General features: G+C 38.3%; 2 protein-coding genes and 1 long non-coding RNA gene across 3 annotated transcripts in view; all 3 read left to right on the forward strand.

Moving 5' to 3' along the window:
- LOC133850138 (uncharacterized) overlaps positions 1-22,922 on the forward strand; it is a 54,151-nt gene that overhangs the window by 29,081 nt on the left and 2,148 nt on the right. The window contains exon 2 of the long non-coding RNA XR_009895586.1: positions 9,934-9,952. This is a non-coding gene — a long non-coding RNA (uncharacterized LOC133850138). The remainder of the gene's footprint in view (positions 1-9,933; positions 9,953-22,922) is intronic.
- LOC133850905 (odorant receptor 35a) lies at positions 6,284-7,769 on the forward strand. Its single transcript, XM_062287162.1, has 4 exons — positions 6,284-7,159; positions 7,217-7,312; positions 7,444-7,626; positions 7,707-7,769. Exons 1-4 carry the CDS (start codon positions 6,284-6,286, stop codon positions 7,767-7,769), a joined length of 1,218 nt encoding a protein of 405 aa, XP_062143146.1.
- LOC133850219 (epidermal growth factor-like protein) lies at positions 17,296-22,900 on the forward strand. The gene is made up of 5 exons (XM_062286257.1): positions 17,296-17,424; positions 17,481-17,650; positions 17,710-17,979; positions 22,536-22,738; positions 22,797-22,900. Exons 1-5 carry the CDS (start codon positions 17,317-17,319, stop codon positions 22,898-22,900), a joined length of 855 nt encoding a protein of 284 aa, XP_062142241.1. The 5' UTR covers positions 17,296-17,316.

The raw sequence follows: 22,922 nt of genomic DNA on the forward strand, positions 1-22,922 counted from the left end.
GAATATGCAAGCCACATGCTAGGGTAACAAGTCCCGGAATAGCCAAAGCTGAAGTTCTCCCTCCGCCCACTTTACACACACTCCACACTCCACTCAGACAAACGCTGTTGAGAGAATGAGAGGCACACTCGCCACACTCCGCTGGTGGAATGAAACACTTCCATCCGTTGCATCTGCAACGAAAAAAATGAAGAGAGAAAAAAAAAAGAAACTTGAAGTCCGGCCTGGGGCCAGTTGCTACAAGTTGATCGTTAACCAGGACGCGACGTTGACTCGAGGCTACTTAACAGCACAGCTTGAGCTTCCGGTGCTGCTTCAGTTCAGTTCAGTTCAGTGTTCAGCTCAGTTCTGTTCTGTTCTTGTGTGGCTGGTGAGTTGCAGTCGGTTGTTGTCCCAGGCCAAGATGTAATGGCCGCAAATCCACTTGCCTCCCCATCTCATCGTCGTCGTCGTCGTCGTCGTCCGTTTGCGACTTGCTTCCGCACTCGGTTTGTTGCCTTTAATTTATGGCCATGGCCTGGCGCGCCTCAGTGACAGACGACGACGACGACGGCGGCGGCGGCGTCTCTTGTCAGTCGTTGGGTTGGGCGTGCCTCTGCTTGCCACATCCGCTGTTTGTTTGGGGCCACCTCTCACCTCCTGCTTTATTCATACACATGCAGCCCACCGATCGCCACAATGCGAGAGATGCAGCAAGACTACGAAAATGAGAAGAAGAAGAAAAAGGAGCAAATTCTGAACAAACTTTTTCACACACATTCAGCCGGCGCAGTTTTCGTAGTCGCATCGTCGGAAATAGTTAACTTTTATATGCATTTCAAACCAGAAACTTTTGCATTCAAACTTTATTAAAATTACGTTTGATGCTTGTCCAATTGCCACACCCCCAACTCCTCTGCTCCCTCTCAGCTCTTCGCCTTCATTTTGATCCCAATTGTACCCATTTTATTTGGCCAACCCCATTTTTACCCTTGCTATGCTTTTAAGTCTGCATTTGGTTTCGCTTTTTTCAATTTCTATTTGCAGCATTGTCGGTTGCCATCCCCGCTCCGCAGCTCGTTCGGCAGCTCTTTGTTTGCTTGTATTTGTTAAAACTCTCCAAATTGGGCATATTTGCTATATCATTGACTGATTTTTAGCTGCAAATGAAATGCAAAACATTCTTGTGACTGTCTGAGATGAAAGTGTTTTCTTAAGTTCTTTTTGCGCTCATTGATTCCGTTCTTATTTAGAATATTCTGTAACGCATGTTCATACTTTCGGGATAAAATTTCCTTAATAGATTTCCAAGTAATTAAGCATATTGATTCTTGCGGGTTTTCTGAACATTGACTCCATATCATTGAGTCACTTTTTCTTCAAATAAATTGCAAAGGAATATGTGAGATACACAGCCTTTTAGTTGAAGTTTTCTTATTCCCAATATTATTAGTATGCTTTGCTTATTTGCTCATAACATACATTTCACAGTAATTCGGTTTAAATTACATTACGGATTTTCTGCAATTGATTCACATAAATTTCGTTAGCTACTCTAAACTGTTTTAAAATGCAGATTGTCATTAATTTAATCCGCAATAAATCATATGTTTTTATTAAAGCAAACAATGATTTGTGTTTTAGAGAAACGCATTTGAAGCAGTGGGAAATTAATTGTTTTCAAAAGATACTTTGACTTGATAAATTAATATGAATTCATTTGAAATTGAGTTAAGTGGAAATTAATTCAGTTTAATTCCAAATTATTTATTATCTAGTTAATTTTATCAAGCGTATTTGTAGTTCGTGGCATTTGAAATAGTTTTGGCCTTTTGACTTGTTTTAGCAGCACATTTGCATTATTGTTTTGACTGCTGGCGCTTTTTGTGGCATCATCTTCCCAGCAGTGGCAGCATCAGCCATTTGGACCCGCAGTTGCAAGCGGTGCAGTCTCCTCTCTCTCTCTACAAAAGCCGTTCGCACTAATGACCGACATTGCTTCCTAATTACAAAAGTTTTGCATGCACTCGCTGCACTCGTCGAGGGTTGATTTTTCGTCAGTTTTTTTGTGGGGGGAAAAGGAGAGTGGCGAAAAAAACTTTGCAGTTTATTTTATTTCCTTTATTTAATGTTCGAGTGCTTAAAGTTGAGCCTTTCATTTCATTTGGGTCTGCAGCAGGACAGCGACTGACTAACGGCTCCATTAACTGAACGTGGCTGCAACACGATGACCATGAAGAAGAACAAGAGCAAGAAGACGACAGAACCGCGCTACACATGTTTGGGCTGTAGTTGAGAGTGTGAGAGAGATAGATAAATGAAAAAAGAGAGAGAGAGAGGGAAAGAGTTGGGTCTGCAGCACGCGCAGAGGCGCATATGTCATGTGACACATGTGGCAACGAGTCAGGACAGGCTGCAGGCCAAACCAGAGACACACACACAGAGAGACAACCAGATAGACGAATGGACAGTGGGCACAATGGGTACATGGGGACAGTGGGACAGGCACACTTAATGATAAACAATGCTTGCGGTCAGTTTAACATGCCGCGCTATTACCCCCAAACACTAACCCTTACACTACTTCCACTGTCCGCTCCCCTCACTGCCCTCACCCCTCTAACACACTCAGCCTCTGACACCCACATAACGAGTGGACAATTTACACACATGCTGAAACTGGCCAACAGAGGGCGCCAGTGCTAGCACGAGAAAAAAATGAAACAAGATATCAAAGGGCAACATGCAAATGACGACGGCTCAATGCGCTATGTAAAGTTGTTAGAGGATGGCAGATGTTTATTGCTTTTTCAAAGTTTATAATTTATTCAAAGTATAGAGAAGTATTCACTCAACTGAATTATACTGAATACGAGTCATTGGAAATAGTTTTCTTTGGGAAAAGTGCCTTTAAAAATACTATCTTTGATTTAACTTAAAGTTTAATTTAAAGTTTGAGAAATATTCGTTGAACATTATACTGTACTAAATAGTAATCATTCGAAATAGTTTACTTTGGGAGAAGTTCTTTATACTTTATAATATATAATATGTACTCTTCTAACTCTAAATTGAATACTGAATGTGTGAACAAATAAATGAAATTTAAATTATAGCGAAATATCCATTGTATATTATACTAAATTGTACTCAGTAGAAATTATTTAAAATAGTTTTCGTTGGGAAAAGTTCTTTATAACATTCTGAATACTAATTCTAATACTAAATTAAATACTGAATATAATATAATAGGATGCTCTCTTAATTAATCTAACGAGATATTTCAATGTGGATCTTATTAGTTGTTGTTTACGTTATACTTTTAGTATTAGTTAACTTCTAAACTTCTTTCAGTTAGACAATAACATTAAAAAAGAGATAAACATTACTGTTGATGACTGATTGGAAAGATTCTATATATTTTGACAGCACTTTTATTGTATGAACACAAAATTTATTGTATAACTGAAGTACCTTTCATGCGTTAGGGAATTATACCCTACACATGCTCGTAACAAGCTGGCAAGCAAAGCAAGAAGAGCGAGAATGGCAAAAACAACATGCTTAAAAGAGCAGTAAATGAGAATTTATCCACTTGCTGACCAGCACACACACACACACACACACACATACGTAACACTCACACACACTCAGAAAGAGAGCGAGTCGACTGGGATACACGCACATCGTAAAGTTTTAATCGGATGTTGTCCAGCTTTACATGACGCCATCTACTGGCTTAGAGTGCAATATCCTGTGGCACGCGATAACATCGCATACACTGTGTGTGTGTTTGTGTGTGTGTGTGTGCTGGCAATGACAAAGCGGGGCTCAGAGGAAGGAGAGTGAATGCAGAGATACACACACACACACTCACACTCATACACTCCCTATTCACCATTCACACAGTCGCAGTTGTGCGTTGTTTATGCCGGGACAAAACGCTTTTGGCCCTTTGCCGTTTGATGGCATTCGGCATCGCTATGAACTCGAGCCACGCACTGCCACAATGCCTGCCACATGGCGCACAACAAAGACTAGACACAGCTTGCCACCTTCTTGCCCTCCGCACTCTCTCTCTTTGTTGCCTTGCTTGCTTGCAACGTGGAAACAGTTGCCACAAAAGGCTTAAAAAGTGCTCACAAAAAATCAGCAGCCAGTGAAATGTGTTGTTTTTGCTCGCCTAAACAGACAGACAGACAGACTGATAGAAAAGTGGCATCATAGTGTGGCAGCAACGGGGGGAGAGTGTTGCCACACGCACACTTGGCCTGACCAATGGCTAGAGTGAAGGCAACAACTAAAGCAACAACAACAACAACAACTATAGCGGCAACGTCGTTGTCATTGTCGTGACAGGAAATTAAGATGAATGTGGCGAACAAACTGCACAGCTCCAAAACTGGACGTGGCTAGCCAAGTTTTAGCCAAGAGGGAAAGAGTATAGTGAAGTGTAGTGTAGTGTGTGTGTTTGTGTGCTGTGTGTAGTGTAGTTACTATTTCGACTTGCTTTACTCTTTTGCTTTTTCCCTTGTTTGTGTTGTTTGTCACTGTTGCTGTTGCTGTTGCTTTTGCTGTTCCTGCTGCTTGACGGCCTCTTAAAATATTCATAACACAAACTGTTGCCACTATCTGCTGCAGCCAAGCCGCAAATGTGCCACCAGCGGGTGGCAGCTCCCAGCAGAGTGCAGGGAAACAAGGAGAAAACGCAGGGAGGAGAAACTGTTGCAGGGACTCTAACAAATGGCTGTGTTGTGTGCAAAAGTTGCACGTTTGAATTAATTGATTTTTATGAATTAGCCAAGTGAGTTAAGTTTCTTTTTTACGCTTGAAACAACGCTTGAATTCCTGGGAGAATAAGTGTTGCAATGCAGTAGAAAAGTGCTGTGGAAGGAAGGGAATTCATTAGAGGGTGCAGTGCAGAACGTTTTAAGGACTTAAGAAAGGATGGTGTGGTATACTCGTATACATTCTTCTTTGTGTTCTTGGTTTGAAGAAACAACAATTTTCTTAAATTCATCATTAATGGTGCCTCTTTTTGGGCTGGAAGAAAGTCTTTGAATCGTAGTAAATTAAATGTACGTTTTCCAAGTACATTATTCCACAGAAATGACCTGATATTATAATTAAATTCAGCTCTTCAAAATATATTATTATGAGAAGCGAGATTCAATGAATTCTGGTTATTAAAAAGATTAAGACCTATTATGTTTTCTTTGAAAAGAAATAATGACGAATGTTTATTGTCTTTTGTTAGTTCTAATATACTTTAGAAGTTCGGAGATATACGAAGTAAATCGTGGATTTCAAAATTACAATCTGTATATTCAGAAAATACTTTTGTCTATTAAAAAAACTTCAACTCCAAAATTGTGCTTTTTGCTTAAGCTGACAATTTGGAATGTTTCTATAGTATATTTTTAATGTATTATTAATCAGTTTACCAAATATATAATAGTTTTTGGTATTAGTATATTTTTTGAATGTACTACTTTTTTATGATACCAATTTAGAGCCTTTGGAATATTTTAGTATATTTTGTGGAATATGGTTGTGTTGTAGATGGGTAGCGAGTATCTCACTTCACTGTAGCTTTCTTACTTGTTTAAGTATGTGATCAATCTACTTTTGTTCTGTTCTCATTTAAGAATAACTTCTGAAAATAATCGATAGTTGGTATTTTCCTGTATATCTTTATAGATTGAATGTCTTGTTTTTGTAAGCATATTTTACATACTGCGTACTTTTTTTATTTTAATCTGCTGGTCTTACCATTATTTAAATGTTGCCTTTCTGTAATACATTCTTAAGTATGTTATATCTAGTTATTGACCTTGGTCAAGATATCTGTCAGCTTTTCGTTTAGAGCAATCTGTTTAGTTTTGCAACAAAGTTGTAAATGTTTAGGCACAAGTTGTGCCTTTGCTACTACGAGTATATTCGGGGTTTGTGGCTTTGCTCTGCTGATGGAAAAGTTTCCAATTGAAATTGCAGTGGAAAGTTGAGTATTCAGTTATTCGTTTACCTAATGTTTACAATTGTTGTTGACTTTACGCAAAAGTTGTTTCGGAATCTACTCAAATATTTAAGGACCAAGCGATTACATTGGTTGAATTAGCCCGAAATTATCATTAAACTTTCAACAGTTTCCGTTTTCTGGGGATAATAACTTAATTGAGCCATTGCATGCATGGCGAAGCTCATTAAAAAGTTGAGCAACTGTCTTCACAAAATGATTACACTACTCAGAGAAAGCTTCTTATAAAAGAAATTGTGAACTTGCTGCTCGATTATAGTTCTCGACATGGCTCGTTACACTCCTCTACTCGCTGATGGCCAACGCGTGAAACTCTCCTGGCCATTGTGGCTGTTTCGCTTCAATCACATCTTCTGGCCACTGGATGAAAGAACCTCAGCGAATGGGCGACGCTTTGATTACTTCCTTGCGGCGCTCGCTTGGGCTGCTCTTATGTTGCACAACGATTTCGAGTTGCGCTATTTGCTTAGCCAAATAAATAATTTGGATCTTCTGCTCGCCGGTGTGCCGACTTATCTCATCCTAGTCGAGGGACAATTGCGAAGTGTTCACATTCTGATGCATCGCGAGCAGTTGCGAAAAGTTCTCCAGAACTTCTTCAGCTCCATCTATGTGGAGGCCAAGAAGGAGCCGCTCATCTATGAAGGCATCCAAAGGAAACTTCGCTTGAATCGTGTTGTGTGTGCTCTCTATTTAGCCACCGTCTCGGGTTACGTTCTGGCGCCTATTATGATGTTGTTGCGTGGACGCAAGGATTATCTCTTCTCCATGATTCCGGCGTTCGATGTGAATCCTCTCTACATCTTTGTGCCGTTCACATTGAGCAGCGTCTATGTGGCACTCCAGATAGTCACAATGGTATTCGGGGAGCTCGCTTTGGTCTGCGAACTGATGGCGCATCTCAATGGACGTTTTCGGGTGATAAAGCGCGATTTGGATGCAGCTATAGAGAAGATTCTCGAAGCCCGACAACGTCCGCTAATGGCGCAGCAAATGCAGGAAGTTCTGGTGCAAACCATGCGCCAGAATGTTGCCTTGAACCGATTCATGGCGCAAATGGAGCAGCATTTCACTGTGCAAATATTCATCTTGTTTGCCTTCAGCGCCATTCTGCTGTGCGCTCTAGGCTTCAAGACTTATGTGGTGCGTGTGATTACAAACTGAACAGCGCTCTAGTTTTGCATTTTTGGGTATTTGCAGAGTCCTTCTGGCACTTACATTTATCCCATTTGGTTTGGCGCCAAGACTGTGGAGCTGCTCTCGCTGGGACAAATGGGATCGGATATAGCTTATATGGTAGATGAGTCATAAAATATTTTATTTTTTTACATTTTTAGTTTCTGAATTTCTTAAAATGTTCATTCAAAGTTTGTTGATTTTCAAATTTCATTACTTTAATGCGCGTTCTATTCTACTTCGCCTTTTAGACAAATTCCCAGAGCAGCATTTACTACCTTTCGCAGTGGGAGCAAGTGTTGTATTATTCCACCAATTCTCGTGAGAATCTGCGCTTGATGAAGGTCATCACCTTGGCGATTGAGCTCAATTACAAACCCTTCTATTTTACGGGTCTCTCCTACTTTTATGTCAGCTTACAGGCAGTTGTTAAGGTGCTTGCCTCTTGCTTCTTTTCTCTTCTCTTCTCGACTGTCAAACACATGCTAAACAATCCCTTTTTTCTTTGTTGTAGATACTTCAGGGCGCCTTCTCCTACTTTACGTTTCTTAGCTCAATACGTTTGAAGCAAGTTTAATAAATTAAATTAAACATTAAAGAGATTAAAGTGTTCATAATTTTTGTATTTTCTTTTGTGTGACTAAATTGATTCTAAATACTTTTATCTTGCATTGTTAATAAAGGGAAGACTGGTCTATAAATTGGCAAGTTATACGCTATGATATGTATTTTATTAAACGTATAATTCTAATCAATTATTGACAACAAATGCAGTCAGTCACTGAAGTATGAGTGATAAATTGCGTATACGCAATATATTGATAAAAAAGCATCTAAACTCAAAATATTAAAATGGAGGAACTACTTTGTATCTACTTCTACTAAAAACTCTTCAGCACATTCAAATGACACATTTATTGAGCGAGTCACTCAAAACTGGTTGAGTGCACAGTGCGTATACGTAACGGGTGCCACTCTAACCTAATTTCGTGCAGTGCCTTGGGCTCTACATTTGTGTAATTGTGAGTGTGAAAGGTTACTTGAGAATCGTATTACCTTAATTTGATTGAAGCCTTTTATATTCTGAAGCTAAACTTACTATTTCAATTGAGTTTCAATCGTAACGCAATTATTTGGCTTCTGAAGCAATTGTGTTACTGTAAACACTTCATTTGCTTCGCAGCTTCTCTTTGTGGCTTCACATTTTTCACCTCAATACGCTAAGTGTGATTGAGGTTTTCGGTTTCAGTTTCGATGTCGATTTCGATGGCAAATTCAATTCGCCCAATTAAATGAATTGTAATTTTAAAATGATGCATTTTTTGGCATGAAACGAACCACTTCGTGTTGATATTGTGTATTGAGTTGCTGAGCTGTGGCAGCGGCAGAGGGAGCAGAGGCTTCTCATGCAAATGATTGTGCGTTAAAAGTCAATTATTGGTGAATTAATTTTAATTAAATGAAATTGATAAAAGGCAGCAGAATTCACACATCGCCGACTGCTGTCGACGCCAGACTTTATGTGTGTGTGCCTGTGTGTGTGTGTGTGTTTGAGGATAAAAATGAGCAATAAAATATTCATGATTTCTGCTAAAGGCAACGAGTGCAAAAAACTTGCCGAAAAAGTTAATAAAACTTTTGCCTTTGGCACTTTGAGTTCTTCTAGCTCAAAAGCAGCTGATCACAAGCATTGTCATAAATCTCTAGTTCTTCTCTTTCTCTCTATCTTTTTCTCTCTGCCTCTCTTGCTCTCATTCTATGTACTTTTGTTATCACTTTTGCCATGTTTCTATTTCAATTTCCTGCAGCACGAACGTTTTGGTAAATTAATCCATTAAAGTTTTGCCCATGAAATGAACAAAAGTTTTCACATAAAAATCTTTGCGTCTCGCTCACACAGCAGCAGTCATCTCTCTCTCTCTCTCTCGCTCTGTGCAGTGTTTTATCTGCGGTGGATCTGTGTGGGTCGCCAATGTGGTTCGAACGCCACGACATGCGTCACCCTCATTGATAATTAGACGCAACGCAACGCCGCATCGTCCCGCCCCATTAGCCAATTTGCACTTCATTAGCGCGGCGTTGTTCGAGCTCCAGCTCAACTTACTTAGCACGCCCAACGCACACACACACACACAGAAGAGAGAATGAGAGAGAAGGACATTGAACAGTGAAACTCAGTGGCTTAAAGGATACCTAATGAGTTTTTATTTGCCTCGATGATATGTTGACGACATGCAGTCGCAAATCTGAATCGAAGAAGCCTGAGCTCGAGCCCCTTTTCATAGCGAATGCTTTGTTGCGGTTGTTGCCTGTGACATATTTATGAATAGAGAGCTTAAGTCCATGAATGGCATTTCGAATTTTATTCATACGCTTGTCGCACTCGCACTGGACTTGCGATAAACTGATAGAGACCAAGCTGCTTTGTCAGCCTAATCTGCCACATTTATCATCAAAAGTTATTAAAGCCGCTGCCTAATTAGCCTCGTCTTAACGTAGAACAAATCCCAAGTAGTTATGAAGTATTTCCGCAGTTTACTAATTTAATTTTCGATGCTGCATCATTATCAATACATTGCGTATACGCAATTTATCACTCATGCGTCAGAGATTGCATTTGTAGTTAAGAATTGATTACAATTAAGTTATTCATGCCGATCTAGTATAAGAAATCAGACTTTATAATATGTAATTTCTTCAAACTATATTAATTTAAAGTATTTGAACTCTTCTTTTTGCAGATTCCTTCTTGCGTTTCATGTAAGTCTTTCATACTTTATTCAATGTTATAAAATGAATTTCAATTTGCTAAAATGAGGGATACACTATAGTATTTAAGCTTGCCTGCAGATCTATCTGCAATACACAAATGTAAATTTATGTGTTTCTCTGTTTGACTAGAGCACACTATAAAATGCTCTTCTCTTCCTCGTCTCGTTCTCTTCCTCTCACTCTTTCTCTGAGGCAACGCCCGCAACTCGTAGTGAACTTTTGTGCAAACCACTGAAAAATTTTATATTTATGCTTTGGTGTTGCCAACTGAAGTTGAAAAACAAACAAACACCAACACACACAGACACACACACGCACATTACATAATGTTGGGGATAGTGTGGCCAAGTGGGAGGAAAAAAGAGAGAGATAGAAAGGAAGCTGTGTGTGTGTGTGTGTGGAGAAGTACAAGCAAATGTAGGAAAAGTTTTAGCTTGTAATTATCATTAGCGATATTGTGTCTAAAGTTTTGAAGCCGCGTATTAAGCGCCCTCTGAGCCACTGAATGCCAAATGGATGCTAGATGCTCTTCTCTCTGCGAGTCTATGTGTCTGCATAAGTATGTGTGTGTGTGGGTGAGAGTGTGTGGGTGTGTGTGTGTGGCGCCCACAGTTATGCTTCAAAAAAAGCGCACACTCACATACATAGAATGCAACTTTTGGCTTCATTTAACTTGGCATTTTGATTTGATTGCAGACACAAAGGGGAACGAAGCGAAGATAGAGCAAGAGAAATGAAATATATAGACAGAGATAGAGAGAGAAAGAGAGAGAGAGGGAGGGAGAAGGGAAAAGGAGTGTGTACAAGCGGCGTTAAATCAAATTAAGCGCACCAAATAAACGCCAAACGAGGACCTCCCACGATGCGGGGCAGCCAAAAAACTTTTAATTGCCAACGCAATTTCTTTTATATTTTCGCTTTTCGCCATTCTTATTATTATTATTATCATTTTTAGTGATTTTTTTGTTTCAAACTTGTTTAAAAGGCTGACCCTACGCATTTTCATTTATGCTAAAGGCATTAAAAGTTGAATTCGAGTAACAAAAGTATAAACTTTAAGATGTAATTAAGGTTTTACATTTGTGTATTAAAAATGTTCTAAATTTCAAAGCATTCCAGCAGATTTATCTTAGTTTATAGAGTAACGCTTAGTTAAGCTTTCGATTTTCTAGTCTCGTCGCATGGCAACACGTCGTATGCTTAATAAATTCATTAAATTGCATAGATATACAAAAGACTAAGCTTTGTTTACAGGGTATCGCTGAGTTAACCTTTCAGATTTCTAGTCTCGTCGCGTGGCAACACGTCGTATGCTTAATTAATTTTAAATGCACTTTTAATAGTTTCGTAGCGTAAAGTTGCCAAACGAATTCCATTAAATGACTAACTCTCCGATTTCTAGCTCAACTCCGAGTGCAACTCTCGCTGTGTCTGTGTCACCTTTAAGGTGCTCTGTTAATTTAACTTTCGCTTGAACTCGAAAGCAAAAAAAAAAAACAAGAAAAAAGAGCAGAAAAAAAGCAAATAAATCGCAAAATGGTTGAAAGGAAAAATTGTAACCAGGCGAGCTGGCAGCCCATTCATGTGTGACTGCATTTGTCAGACTCAGACTTGAACTCAGACTGTGTTTGTTTGTGTGCGTTTGCTAGTGTGTGTGTGTGTGACTGAGTTGTGTGTAATTATGTCTGAGATTATGCCCACAGTCATGGCGCTGCTGTCTGTGCGTCTTTAATGCTCGCACCGTCGCCTCGTCAGCCCTTGCTTCTTCACCTTCTTCTACCTTCTGTCCTCTGCACTCTGTGCGCTTGCTTCTTGTCCTTGTGGTTGTCCTCAACGTCAAAAGTTTGTGTGGTTTGCTTGGGTGCGAATCTCCGAGAGTATCTCGCTCTCGCAGTGGCAATGTGCTGATGCCTTGGTATTGGCCTTTGATTGTGCGACAATGACATTAGCTGAAATGTGACGCAGAAGCTGCGAGGTGCAATCTATTTGTATTTGGAAATTAAATAAGATAATTATTCACTTGATGAATTTACTAATTGATTGTACTAGAGCTTGGTGACTTATAACTAAAACTAGCACTTGGTCAATAATAAAAGGGTTCATTCTTATCATATATGCAGATAAGATAAGAATTTGTGATTACTTCAAATTAAATATTTACGATGTCTTTGTCTTTAGTGAACAATAATATTGTGCATTCTTATAAGTTGAGAATGTAATAAGTAAATCAATTAAAACTCAGTTTATATAATCTATTAGTCTTGTTAATCTGATTACACCGAATTAAGTTAGTAAGTAAAAAATTCCGTTTATTTGTTCTGTGTGCGTAAAACAATAAATTCTTAAAAAGAAAAGTTTAAATCAGATATCAAGGTAATAAAATACTTCATGCATTATGTTAGACAGCAAAACCTTTATAATAATTTCCTATGAAAAAGCAACTTGAGTTTGAAAATATATTATAATATATAAAAATAAGTTCATTAAAAAGAAAAGTTTAATCAGCTAGCAAGGTAAATTCATACCTTAAACATAGACAGCAATATGCTTGTATATAATAATAATAACCTTAATACAAATTAAATTAAAATAAGCTTAGGATTAATTGAGATCTTTAAAGTTATTAAAAATGTAAAAAATTATACATTTGTTTGCTACTGACTTTCCTTAAAGATTTCAAAGATAGGCTTCATTTTAACATTTTTATAATTATTCAAATTGATAATTACTTGACGTTTTCTAATCAGGTTAACTGATTTATGCAAATTTACAACTAGTGGCAGCTAAGTGCACTAAGCTAATGTCATTGTCGCTTGCGGTTGCTGAGTGCTTGAAGTGTGGTCTTAAGATATTTTGTTCATATGCGCTGCTCTCTGACTTAAGTATTCTCATTTCCCTTTAGCTGCTGACGTTGTGATTGTTGTTGTTGTTGCTTCTGCTGCTGTTAGAGCTTGTGCTGTTGGGTTTTGGCTTTTGCTTGGCTCATAAAGTCGCAGGAAGTTATTATCCTAAAAACTTTACCCCTGAGGGCAATACAAACAAAGGCGTAGCAGAGCAACAAAGCGCAGCATTCATGTCTGACTATGAAATGGCGATGCCTGCACTCACACACACACACACAGTTCTTTGCCTATGCATGAAAATAGAATGTCATAAAATTAGAACGATCATAAGCAGCGCAGCAGGCAACGAACGCATCGCTGTCGTGTTGCTTTGAGTCTCTAGCCAAGTCAAGACGAGTCTTGAGCCAACACACACACACACACACACATATACACAGAGAGACTTGGCCAACGCGCTGACTTTTTTACAGCTCTTGGCAAAAAGTTGATGGCCAGGCGTTCTAGTGGCCGCCTTAACCCATTAAATTCGCTTTATATTATTCCAACAATATACTCGTATATTAAAAAACACAAATTCCTTATACGCTGTCCTTTCTCTCTCCCACTTGCTTGGCAGCCTCTTGAGAGAACGCAAACTTGAATTTTAAATTCCATATTCGAATTTGCTTACTACAACGGCTTGAATTTGACTAGATTTACTGAACAATCCACGCACAGGGCAAACGGTAAGAACTAAGAGAAAGCTACAATTTTAAACAAGATAGTTTTCATTAGTTGAACATCTTATAAGGTTGGGTTATTCCAATTTCTTTTTAATACTGATTATTTTAAACCAAACATTAGAAAATTTTGATAAATTCCAACGGTAAGTGCTGAGAGGCTTCAATTTGAACACAAGATGGTTGCCATAATTTGACAACGCAATAAAGCTAGGTATCTTAAAATTCTTCTTAATTCTAAAAATGTAAAACCACGGAATTAAGAAAAGTTCATGCAAAGAGAGATGGGAGATTTAAATTTTTCAATTATTTGATCGTTCAATAAGGCTTGGTTTTTTTTTTTTGCTTTAAAATGTCAAATTCTAATTGTTGAAAACCTAGCTTTGATGGATACTGAAAAATACAAACTTTAAGAGCTAAGAGGCAGCAATTTTTACATAAGATTTGATCGTGCGATAAGCGTAAAAGAGCTGGTGGGCTACAATTTTAACCAACTATACAAATTAATATGAAATGGCTTTATTAAAAACTCATTTAAAGAAATAAAAGGCAGGCGAATTTGTGTGTGAAATGTTTGCCATTTCAAATTAAATTCTCCAACTTTTCTTTCACTGTTTTAATGAAAAAATTAATGTATTTTTCAATTATTTTAAGTCTTGCCATAAAATATGCGCTTATATTTATAAATATATAATAAATATTGGCTTTACTCTTCTCGATTTAATCGCAGTCTGGACTAAACTGAATTTAACGCTCTGCCTTTGTTTTAGAATAAGCAGTTAAATTTTCATCATAGTTAATGTTGGAAGTGCAGCGACTACAGCAAGTTAGTTTTAAGGGCTTAGAAGATAGTCATGTTGCGCGTTTGCACATGTATTAGTTTAGTGCTCACAGTTATCCTGTTGGCCATCCTGTTGGCCATCTTCAGGTGTAGTTAAAAACGCAAAAGCATTGTCTGCATAAATTAAATGTTTACGACTTCCGTTTGCTTGTTCTCTATGTGTGTCTGTGTATGTGTGTGTTTGTGTGGTTTGCAAGTGTGTGTGTGTGTGGTGCAGGTGGTTGCTATTAAAAAGCCAAAATGTAGTCGTATGCATGCAACACCCTACGAGAGACAGATAGAGAGAGAGAGAGAGAGAGAGAGGGAAAGCCAACTGGGATTATGGCCATGGCCATGGTTAGCTTCTTTTGTTGCAAAACTGACTTTGTTGTTGCTTTTCTTGTTGTTGTTGTCGTTGTTATGGTTGTTGCCGGTGCGCTAATTTTTAATTACGACCACTAAATATTCAATTTTTAGTGCCAGGCAAAGGCAAATGCAAACACTTCCTTTTCCGACGCGTTCTGAGCGTTGCTTTTTGTTTTACGGATTAACAGTCAGAGGGTGTGTGAAAGGGATAGCGATATAGCGATGTGCAAGAGAGACAGTTAATTCCGGGTCCCTTTGGAATTGCAAATGTTGTGTTTATTTTAAAACCATATTATCACAAAAGCTTCATTCCAACCGCAGATTGCAGTTTGCAATTGCTGCCAACGATTCACTTGATTCTTTAAGTCCAACTTAATCTAGCAATCTTCAACATTTTTCTCAAAACTTAGCTTTTACTACAATATGCGAAAAGCAGTTGAAAATTATGGCTGTTATTAAATAGAATCAATCTCAAGATGAACGAAAATATTGATAATAATAAAACATTTTAGTGAACGAAGGTGAATCATATCTTCAGTTTAAATAGTTGCAGATCTTAAAATATTGGATCTTATTTCAAGCTTTTTTTGGTTGAAAAACTTTTAAATTAAGATTTATATGCTGAATTTGCCTTTAAAGACTAAAAACTTCTGATATTAGGATTAAAATCATGATTCAAGAATGTTTTATTCTTGATTAATATCTTGATTTAAGAATAAATCTTTTTGGACCAATTTTTACGTCAAGCAATCGTGATTCAAGATTTTATTAGTGAACAGATGGAAAAGGCATATTGATTCTGATCAAGAATATATATTATATGTTTTCTACTTTAAAGAAGTGAATCGAGTTTTCCCTAAGATAATTCTTAGAAATCTAGAGAGAGAGAGAGAGTATTTTGAGCTGGCTCGTGATCAGTAAGCGCTTATTTTCACAGCGCTCGCAGAGAGTACTCCAAGCCGACGCGAAACCATCGTTCGTCAGCGGAAATTTGGCTATGATCTCGTTGGCCTCATCTGCGGTTTTCGAATTGAGATGGAAAAGTTTCTCAACCGGAGTCAACCGTGGATTGTTGACGTAGATGGCCGTGAAAAGATCACGCGTAGTTGCCTGACTACGCGCAGCAGTTGGAAATTTAGGCAACGACCCCGAAGGAGCGGGCGAAGCGGACAGCAGGCGACGAGCTGTGGTCGGAAGTTTGAGTGAGCGCTTGGAATCTTTCTCACCGTTTTGGCTTTCGGACATACTATGCTTCGGTAGTCACTTTAGAGTCTTTTTCTCGACAAAGACTCAAAGTAAAGCAGACAACCGACAGCAAGCACAAATTGTAGAGGAAATTCGTCTGTCACAGAATAGTGAAACAAGGCTGACAGAAAACAGACCGGAAATATCGCTGTTGGAAAAATGTTAATTAAAACACAAACAGCAGCTTAAATCTTTATTACAATTGATTGATTACGAGTTGCTGCTGTTTATATATAAATATATATGTGTGTTATGGATGGATGTAAATATGTGAACGTATGTATATATATATATACATATGGAGTGTAGTGGATCTACGCGCTTTTGTTTTTATGAACGAGCAAACGTAGGGGGCGTCGATAAGTAGAATACAAAGATTTTCACTTTTATATTTTTGTCTTTTCACAATTCCACAATCACGTCTTTATTAAAACTTGTAGAAAAAACACTTGTTCGTAGAGAGAATAGTAGCAAACATGATATGTAGAAAAGGCACTAAAAGTGGGCAGGGTGACCAACATGCGGAGAAACTATGTAGATCAGTGTAACTGCGCGTGTAACAAGGGCACACTGTAGTATTACGACGTGTGCCTACACACACACACACTCACTCACACATTTTTACTTTGACGCTCTCTCGGGTTTCCAAACTCTCTCTCTCGATATTGGCTCTCTTTTTTGATTCTCTCGTTAAATAATAAATATATTAAATAAATGTTAGTTTAAATAATTGTGTGCAGTGCAGATGTTAATGTTAATGCACTGCTAATTTTAGTTATCGATATTCATCTATATTCATATGCGTATGTCAGCGCACACTAAGAGTATGTGGATGTTAGTATGAGTTTATGGGTATGCAGTCGTGTGAATTTCACCAGATGCTTAAATTCATCATTATAGGAATATTGCATCAATCACTAATTGTGCTGTGATTGGTCGTCAGCGTAGTGTCACTGTCGCCCAGTGTGGTTTGGTGGTCAGCATAGAAAGAAGAATTGACGACGCAGCTGCCTGCAGGCAGATGCTCATAGATCGTCGTGTGTGCGCTACCGAAACTGGCTGTGCTATTATAATGTCGGAAAACAACGGTGCTGCAACACGTACATATGTACATTGATATTTTGAACAATATGCCACAATCTTTGTTATACATAATTGAGCTATGCGTTCAGTCTTGGTCGAGAAGCAGAATAAATCGGATACTACGCTGCAATTCGTATTGTTCTTTTAAGTGTGTGCAACTACCATTAAATAAACATTAATCACGCTGAGAAAAAAAATGAAACTGCTTGGATTTGTAAGTTCGTGCTGCGCTGCTTTCAGTCGTGTTTCGTAGTGCGGTCGAGTAACAGCTTAATTATGCTGCTCCGATATTATACGTTAATTGCATTGTTGCCTAGTGGAATCTTTGCTGGCTTTTGTGAAAAAACAGAATGGAGACCAATAAAAGGAGTTTTAACAAAAAAAGTGAGTCATAATGTGCATAAAATTTTTTTTTAGAAATTTCACGCTTTTTTTTGTAGCAATTTAAAATATGCTGTCCTGGTTATAAACAAAAAATCACGAACGACAGAGTTGGTTTCAAATGTGAGCCGAAATGTAAAGAGAATTGTGGCAATGGAACCTGCATCAGTCCCAATAGTTGCAGCTGTAATATTGGATATACTAATAAGGACAAGGATCCAGCTAAAAGGTATGTTGAAATGTGATGCAAAAGAAGCAGCGCAACTTTAAGTTATCCTCTTCAATTAGATGTGTGCCAGTCTGTGACGGAGGCTGCGGCAAGGGGGAGTGCGTTGCACCAAACACTTGCCACTGCGAAGACGGCTACGAGGCGACGAAGACGGACCATCATTGTGCCCCAATTTGCAGCAGTGGCTGCCCCAATGGATACTGCGAGTCACCGGGAAATTGTAGTTGCAACGAAGGTTACGCTCAAGCCGATAATCAGACTGACGCTGCTTGCCTGCCTGTTTGTGCAACGGAATGTGGCGAGCATCGCAAATGTGTGGCACCCAATACCTGTGAATGCGTCGATGAGTGCTCCGAGCATGTGAATGGACTTCAAGGTGTCATGGACTACCTCAACCATTGGATGATTGAGCTTGCGATCTGTGTGGCATCAGTAATTACATTGCTCATAGTTGTCTGCATTATCGTGTCGAGAAAGAAACGAAGTGCCAAATATTCAGTAAATAGGCGGGGAGGAAAACGTGAAAGATTCAAGTGAATCCGCAATAATTTTCAATAGGAACAACTCATTTTACGCACCATCGGCGCAATTAATCATCGAAGAAATTAATCAGAGCTTTGAGGAGAATCAGAAAGCTTAGTATTTATTTATAATACTCAAGATATATACTTAAGAGAGATAATGAAAACTGAAGAGATTATGCAAATAAAAGTAATCATAATCAACAACAAAATTGTGGAATAACTTAATCAACAATACATTATTCTCAGCTTCATTACATCTTTGGCACTAAGACTCTTTGACCTATTTTGACGCCTCTCTTGAGTGGAACTATGGTTGGTTTCTCATTCTAGGAGAACGCATACGCACCGTAGTGCATTAAGCTGGCATAATCATAGCCGAGCTGAAAGTCATCTGAGTGATATATCTGAAAATTGTGTTGCTCTCCCTCTTCAATGTTTGCCAAGTTGATTCGCACGTATCGATCTCGCCTGGGATCTTTTTGCATATGCAACGAGGCCAGCGAATGCAACAGCTCGTGTTGTATGATGCCACGTTGCAAAGTCTAGGTTTAAAATTACGCTTAAGCGTAACAATTGTTATTCGATTTTATTTGATTTGCGGTGGCGGAAGTGGGCGTGGCAAAAATTTGAAACAAACTTGATCTGCGTGCAAACATAAACAAGTAAGAAAGTTACAGTCGAGTGTGCTCGACTGTGAGATACCCGCTACCCATTTTTAATAAGGGCAAAATATTGTGTTATTATTTTCAAAATATACCGAAAATACTAAAAAAATACTAAAAATATACCAAATGGTATGTTTGGTATACCGATACAGCACACCATTCAAAATATACCATAGACGGCACAATGTACCAGATTGTCGGCTAAAGCAACTAAGAGCCCTAGTAAGTGGGCGTTTTTGCCCATACAAAAGTATTTCTTTAATAACTTCCACAATTTTTATCTGATCGCAACCAAATTTTCAGGAATCATAACTACTATAGTAATTATACTATATACCAAAATTCACAGCTCTAGCTTTAAATTTACGCTTGTTTTTCGATTTTTTTGGTTTGCGGGGGCGGAAGTGGGCGTGGCAAAAATTTGAAACAAACTTGATCTGCGTGCAAACATAACAAATACTGTAGAAAAAATATTATAGCTCTATCTCTTATAGTCTCTGAGATCTAGGTGTTCATACGGACAGACGGACGGACACACAGACGGACAGACACACAGACGGACAGACGGACATGGCTAGATCGTCTCGGCTGTTGACGCTGATCAAGAATATATATACTTTATAGGGTCGGAGATGCCTCCTTCTGCCTGTTACATACATTTCCTGCCGGCACAAAGTTATAATACCCTTCTACCCTATGGGTAGCGGGTATAAAAATGCTGTCGAAAAAAATTATAGCTCTATCTCTTATAGTCTCTGAGATCCAGTGTTTCATACGGACGGACGGACAGACGGACATGGCTAGATCGTCTCGGCTGTTGACGCTGATCAAGAATATATGTACTTTATAGGGTTAGAGATGCCTCCTTCTACCTGTTACATACATTTCCTGCCGGCACAAAGTTATAATACCCTTCTACCCTATGGGTAGCGGGATTAAAAAATATTTTTTTTGGTTCCAATTTTGAATTTTGCTACTAAATCCATGTTTCGCTTAACACGATTTCGCTTAACACGAGGATTTCTAGGAACGCAACCCCCGTGTTAAGCGAGGGCGTATGAGTGTACATTTGTATATCGCAATAATCGCCGACATACATACATACTTATGTACCTTTGTGCACTCTCTTTTGTCCGCAAGCGCACCGGCTTGCAGCCGCGCTTGCACTCGGTATCTCTTCACATACACACATACGTGCACCTCGCCTGCTCAGACGTTGGCAGCGCAGTGCAGGCATACATACATACATACGTACATACTAATTTGCATGCTGCGAGTGAAGTAATAGATTGGCAGGGCAGCTGTAGTCGCACTCTACATACCCTACCCTTTTCATTTCAAGTGATATATTCTGTGTGTGTACTATAAGAGCAACTCTCAGCTCAATTGTCTGTGTATGGGCTTTACTCCAGCCAGTGTTCAATCTTACACAGACATACACACATAATATTGTGATAATTTATTTATTGTTTTTCCGATCCAGCAGCAAGTGAAACAATTGTCGTTTTTAAATATACATATACATACATTTTTGTTTTTTCCAGCTTCTTGCTCTCTTGTATTTTTTGTACGATTTTACTATCTGGGTCTAGCGCCGCTAGAATTTCTAAAAATTGTTCAATAGCGGTCATTAAAACAACCAACCCCCCTGTGCGTCTCTTTTTGTTCAACAATCCATCACAACATACGTACTGAACCTAAAATGTATATTAGTTTATACATTAGTTGCAAAGCGAGTAGTTGGCTTTTAACTAATATGAAATTTTGTTCTTTATTTTATGAGATACGATTTTTTTTAGTCGCTCGAAGTGACCTTAACAATATACTAATATTATCAGTCGATTCTGGGATTTATACATGCAAACTGAGCTTAAACCAGTTCCTACGGGTTCTACAATGAACGATATTGAGTTTTTAGGTCATAGATAATTATCATTTTGCTGTTTAGTATTACCAATTGAGCTATTCAGTGTAACATTCACTTTTAAGTCTATCAGTTCTACTGCTCGTTTCTCAATTGCATTAAATAAACATTAAATACGCTGAGAGAGAAAAAGTATCATATAATATAATATTATATTGAGAAGCCGCTTCGATCTAATAGTTCGTGGTGCGCTGCTGTCAGTTGTGTTTCGTAGTGCGGTCGAGTAAAAGCTTTATAATGCTGCTCCGATATTATATATTACTTGTATTGTTGCCTAGTGGAATATTTGCTGGCTTTTGTGAAAAACGAGAATCGAGAACAATAAATGAAGTCTTAAAAGCAAGACTAAATAATAATGTGTCTCAAATAGATGTAGAAATTTCACGCTTATTTTTTGTAGGCAATTAAAATATTCTGTCCTGGTTATAAACGCATCGCAGATGTGTGGTACTCAATATCTGTGAAAATCTAAACTGAATTCAATTTATGTATTTACGAGTATGTCTTTTATGTGAGCATGGCAACTTTTAACTAATGTCATGAATAAATTTCCATTCTTATACTTTTTATAAATCTATGTTAGTCATTCTTTTATACATAAGCACAACTTGACTACTTGATTTTTATAGAATATGGAAATTAGTTCTTTATAGTGTAAGATAAAAAAACCTTTTTGTGTTCGCTTGAAGTGACCAACTGACTGATCAATAAAGAATTCAGATAGAGCGAGAGAGAGAGAAAACTTGATAACATTATCAGTCGATTCTGGGATTTATTTCAATCACGCTCAGCTTATAATAAACCTGTTCTTAGAGTTCTTCAATGATCGGTACTGAACCTTTGGGTCAGTAAATCATAGATAATTAACATTTTGCTGCTAATAATAATTCTCTTCTGCTTAAAGTATTACTAACAGAGCAATTCAGTGTAACTTTCGCTTTTAAGTTTATCAGTTTAACTGCTTAATTCTCAATTGCATTAAATAAACATTAAGTACGCTGAGAGAGAAAATGAGTCATATAAAAATACTTAGAAGCTGCTTGGATCTGTAACTTCGTGGTGCGCTGCTTTCAGTTGTGTTTCGTAGCGCGGTCAAACAACAGCTTTATAATGATGCTCCGATATTATATATTATTTGCATTGTTGCCTAGTGGAATATTTGCTGACTTTTGTAAAAAACCAGAAAGGAGAACAATAAATGGAGTCACAACAACAAGAGTAAGGCGTAATGTTTATCAAAGCGATGTAGAAATTTCACGCCTATTTCTTTAAGCAAATTAATATATGCTGTCCTGGTTATAAACAAAAAATCACGAACGACAGAGTTGGTTTCAAATGTGATCCGATATGTAAAGACCACTGTGGCAATGGAACCTGCATCAGTCCCAATAGTTGCAGCTGTAATATTGGATATACTAATAAGGACAAGGATCCAGCTAAAAGGTATGTTGAAATGTGATGCAAAAGAAGCAGCGCAACTTTAAGTTATCCTCTTCAATAAGATGTGTGCCAGACTGTGACGGGGGCTGCGGCAAGGGGGAGTGCATTGCACCAAACACTTGCCACTGCGAAGACGGCTACGAGGCGACGAAGACGGACCATCATTGTGCCCCAATTTGCAGCAGTGGCTGCCCCAATGGATACTGCGAGTCACCGGGAAATTGTAGTTGCAACGAAGGTTACGCTCAAGCCGATAATCAGACTGACGCTGCTTGCCTGCCTGTTTGTGCAACAGAATGTGGCGAGCATCGCAAATGCGTGGCACCCAATACCTGTGAATGCCTCGAGGAATATATTGGCAAAGTCGACGCGTGTTCCGAGCATGTGGATGGACTTCAAGTTGTCATGGACTTCCTTAAGCATTGGATGATTGAGCTTGCTATCTGTGTGGCATCAGTGATAACATTGCTCATAGTTGTCTGCATTTGTGTGTCCAGAAAGAATCGAAGAACCAAAAATCTAGTAAATAGGTCAGGTTAGTTATGCAAGAATGTGTAAGATTTCAAATGAAATGGGCTCATCATGTATTTCAGAATCCGCAATAATTTTCAATAGGAACAACTCATATTACGCTCCATCGGCGCAATTAATCATCGAAGAAATTAATCAGAGCTTTGAGGAGAATCAGAAAGCTTAGTATTTATTTATAATACTCAATA

The sequence above is a fragment of the Drosophila sulfurigaster genome, chromosome 2L (genome assembly GCF_023558435.1).
Source record: "Drosophila sulfurigaster albostrigata strain 15112-1811.04 chromosome 2L, ASM2355843v2, whole genome shotgun sequence".
Classification (NCBI taxonomy): domain Eukaryota; kingdom Metazoa; phylum Arthropoda; class Insecta; order Diptera; family Drosophilidae; genus Drosophila; species Drosophila sulfurigaster.

Coding starts and splice junctions, on each gene's coding strand:
- LOC133850219 (XM_062286257.1), top strand. CDS start 17,317: ATGCTGCTCCGATATTATACGTTAATTGCATTGTTGCCTAGTGGAATC. Junction 17,425..17,480: donor AAGGAGTTTTAACAAAAAAA/GTGAGTCATAAT, acceptor TTTTTTTTGTAG/CAATTTAAAATATGCTGTCC. Junction 17,651..17,709: donor GACAAGGATCCAGCTAAAAG/GTATGTTGAAAT, acceptor CTCTTCAATTAG/ATGTGTGCCAGTCTGTGACG.
- LOC133850905 (XM_062287162.1), top strand. CDS start 6,284: ATGGCTCGTTACACTCCTCTACTCGCTGATGGCCAACGCGTGAAACTC. Junction 7,160..7,216: donor TAGGCTTCAAGACTTATGTG/GTGCGTGTGATT, acceptor GGGTATTTGCAG/AGTCCTTCTGGCACTTACAT. Junction 7,313..7,443: donor GATCGGATATAGCTTATATG/GTAGATGAGTCA, acceptor TTCGCCTTTTAG/ACAAATTCCCAGAGCAGCAT.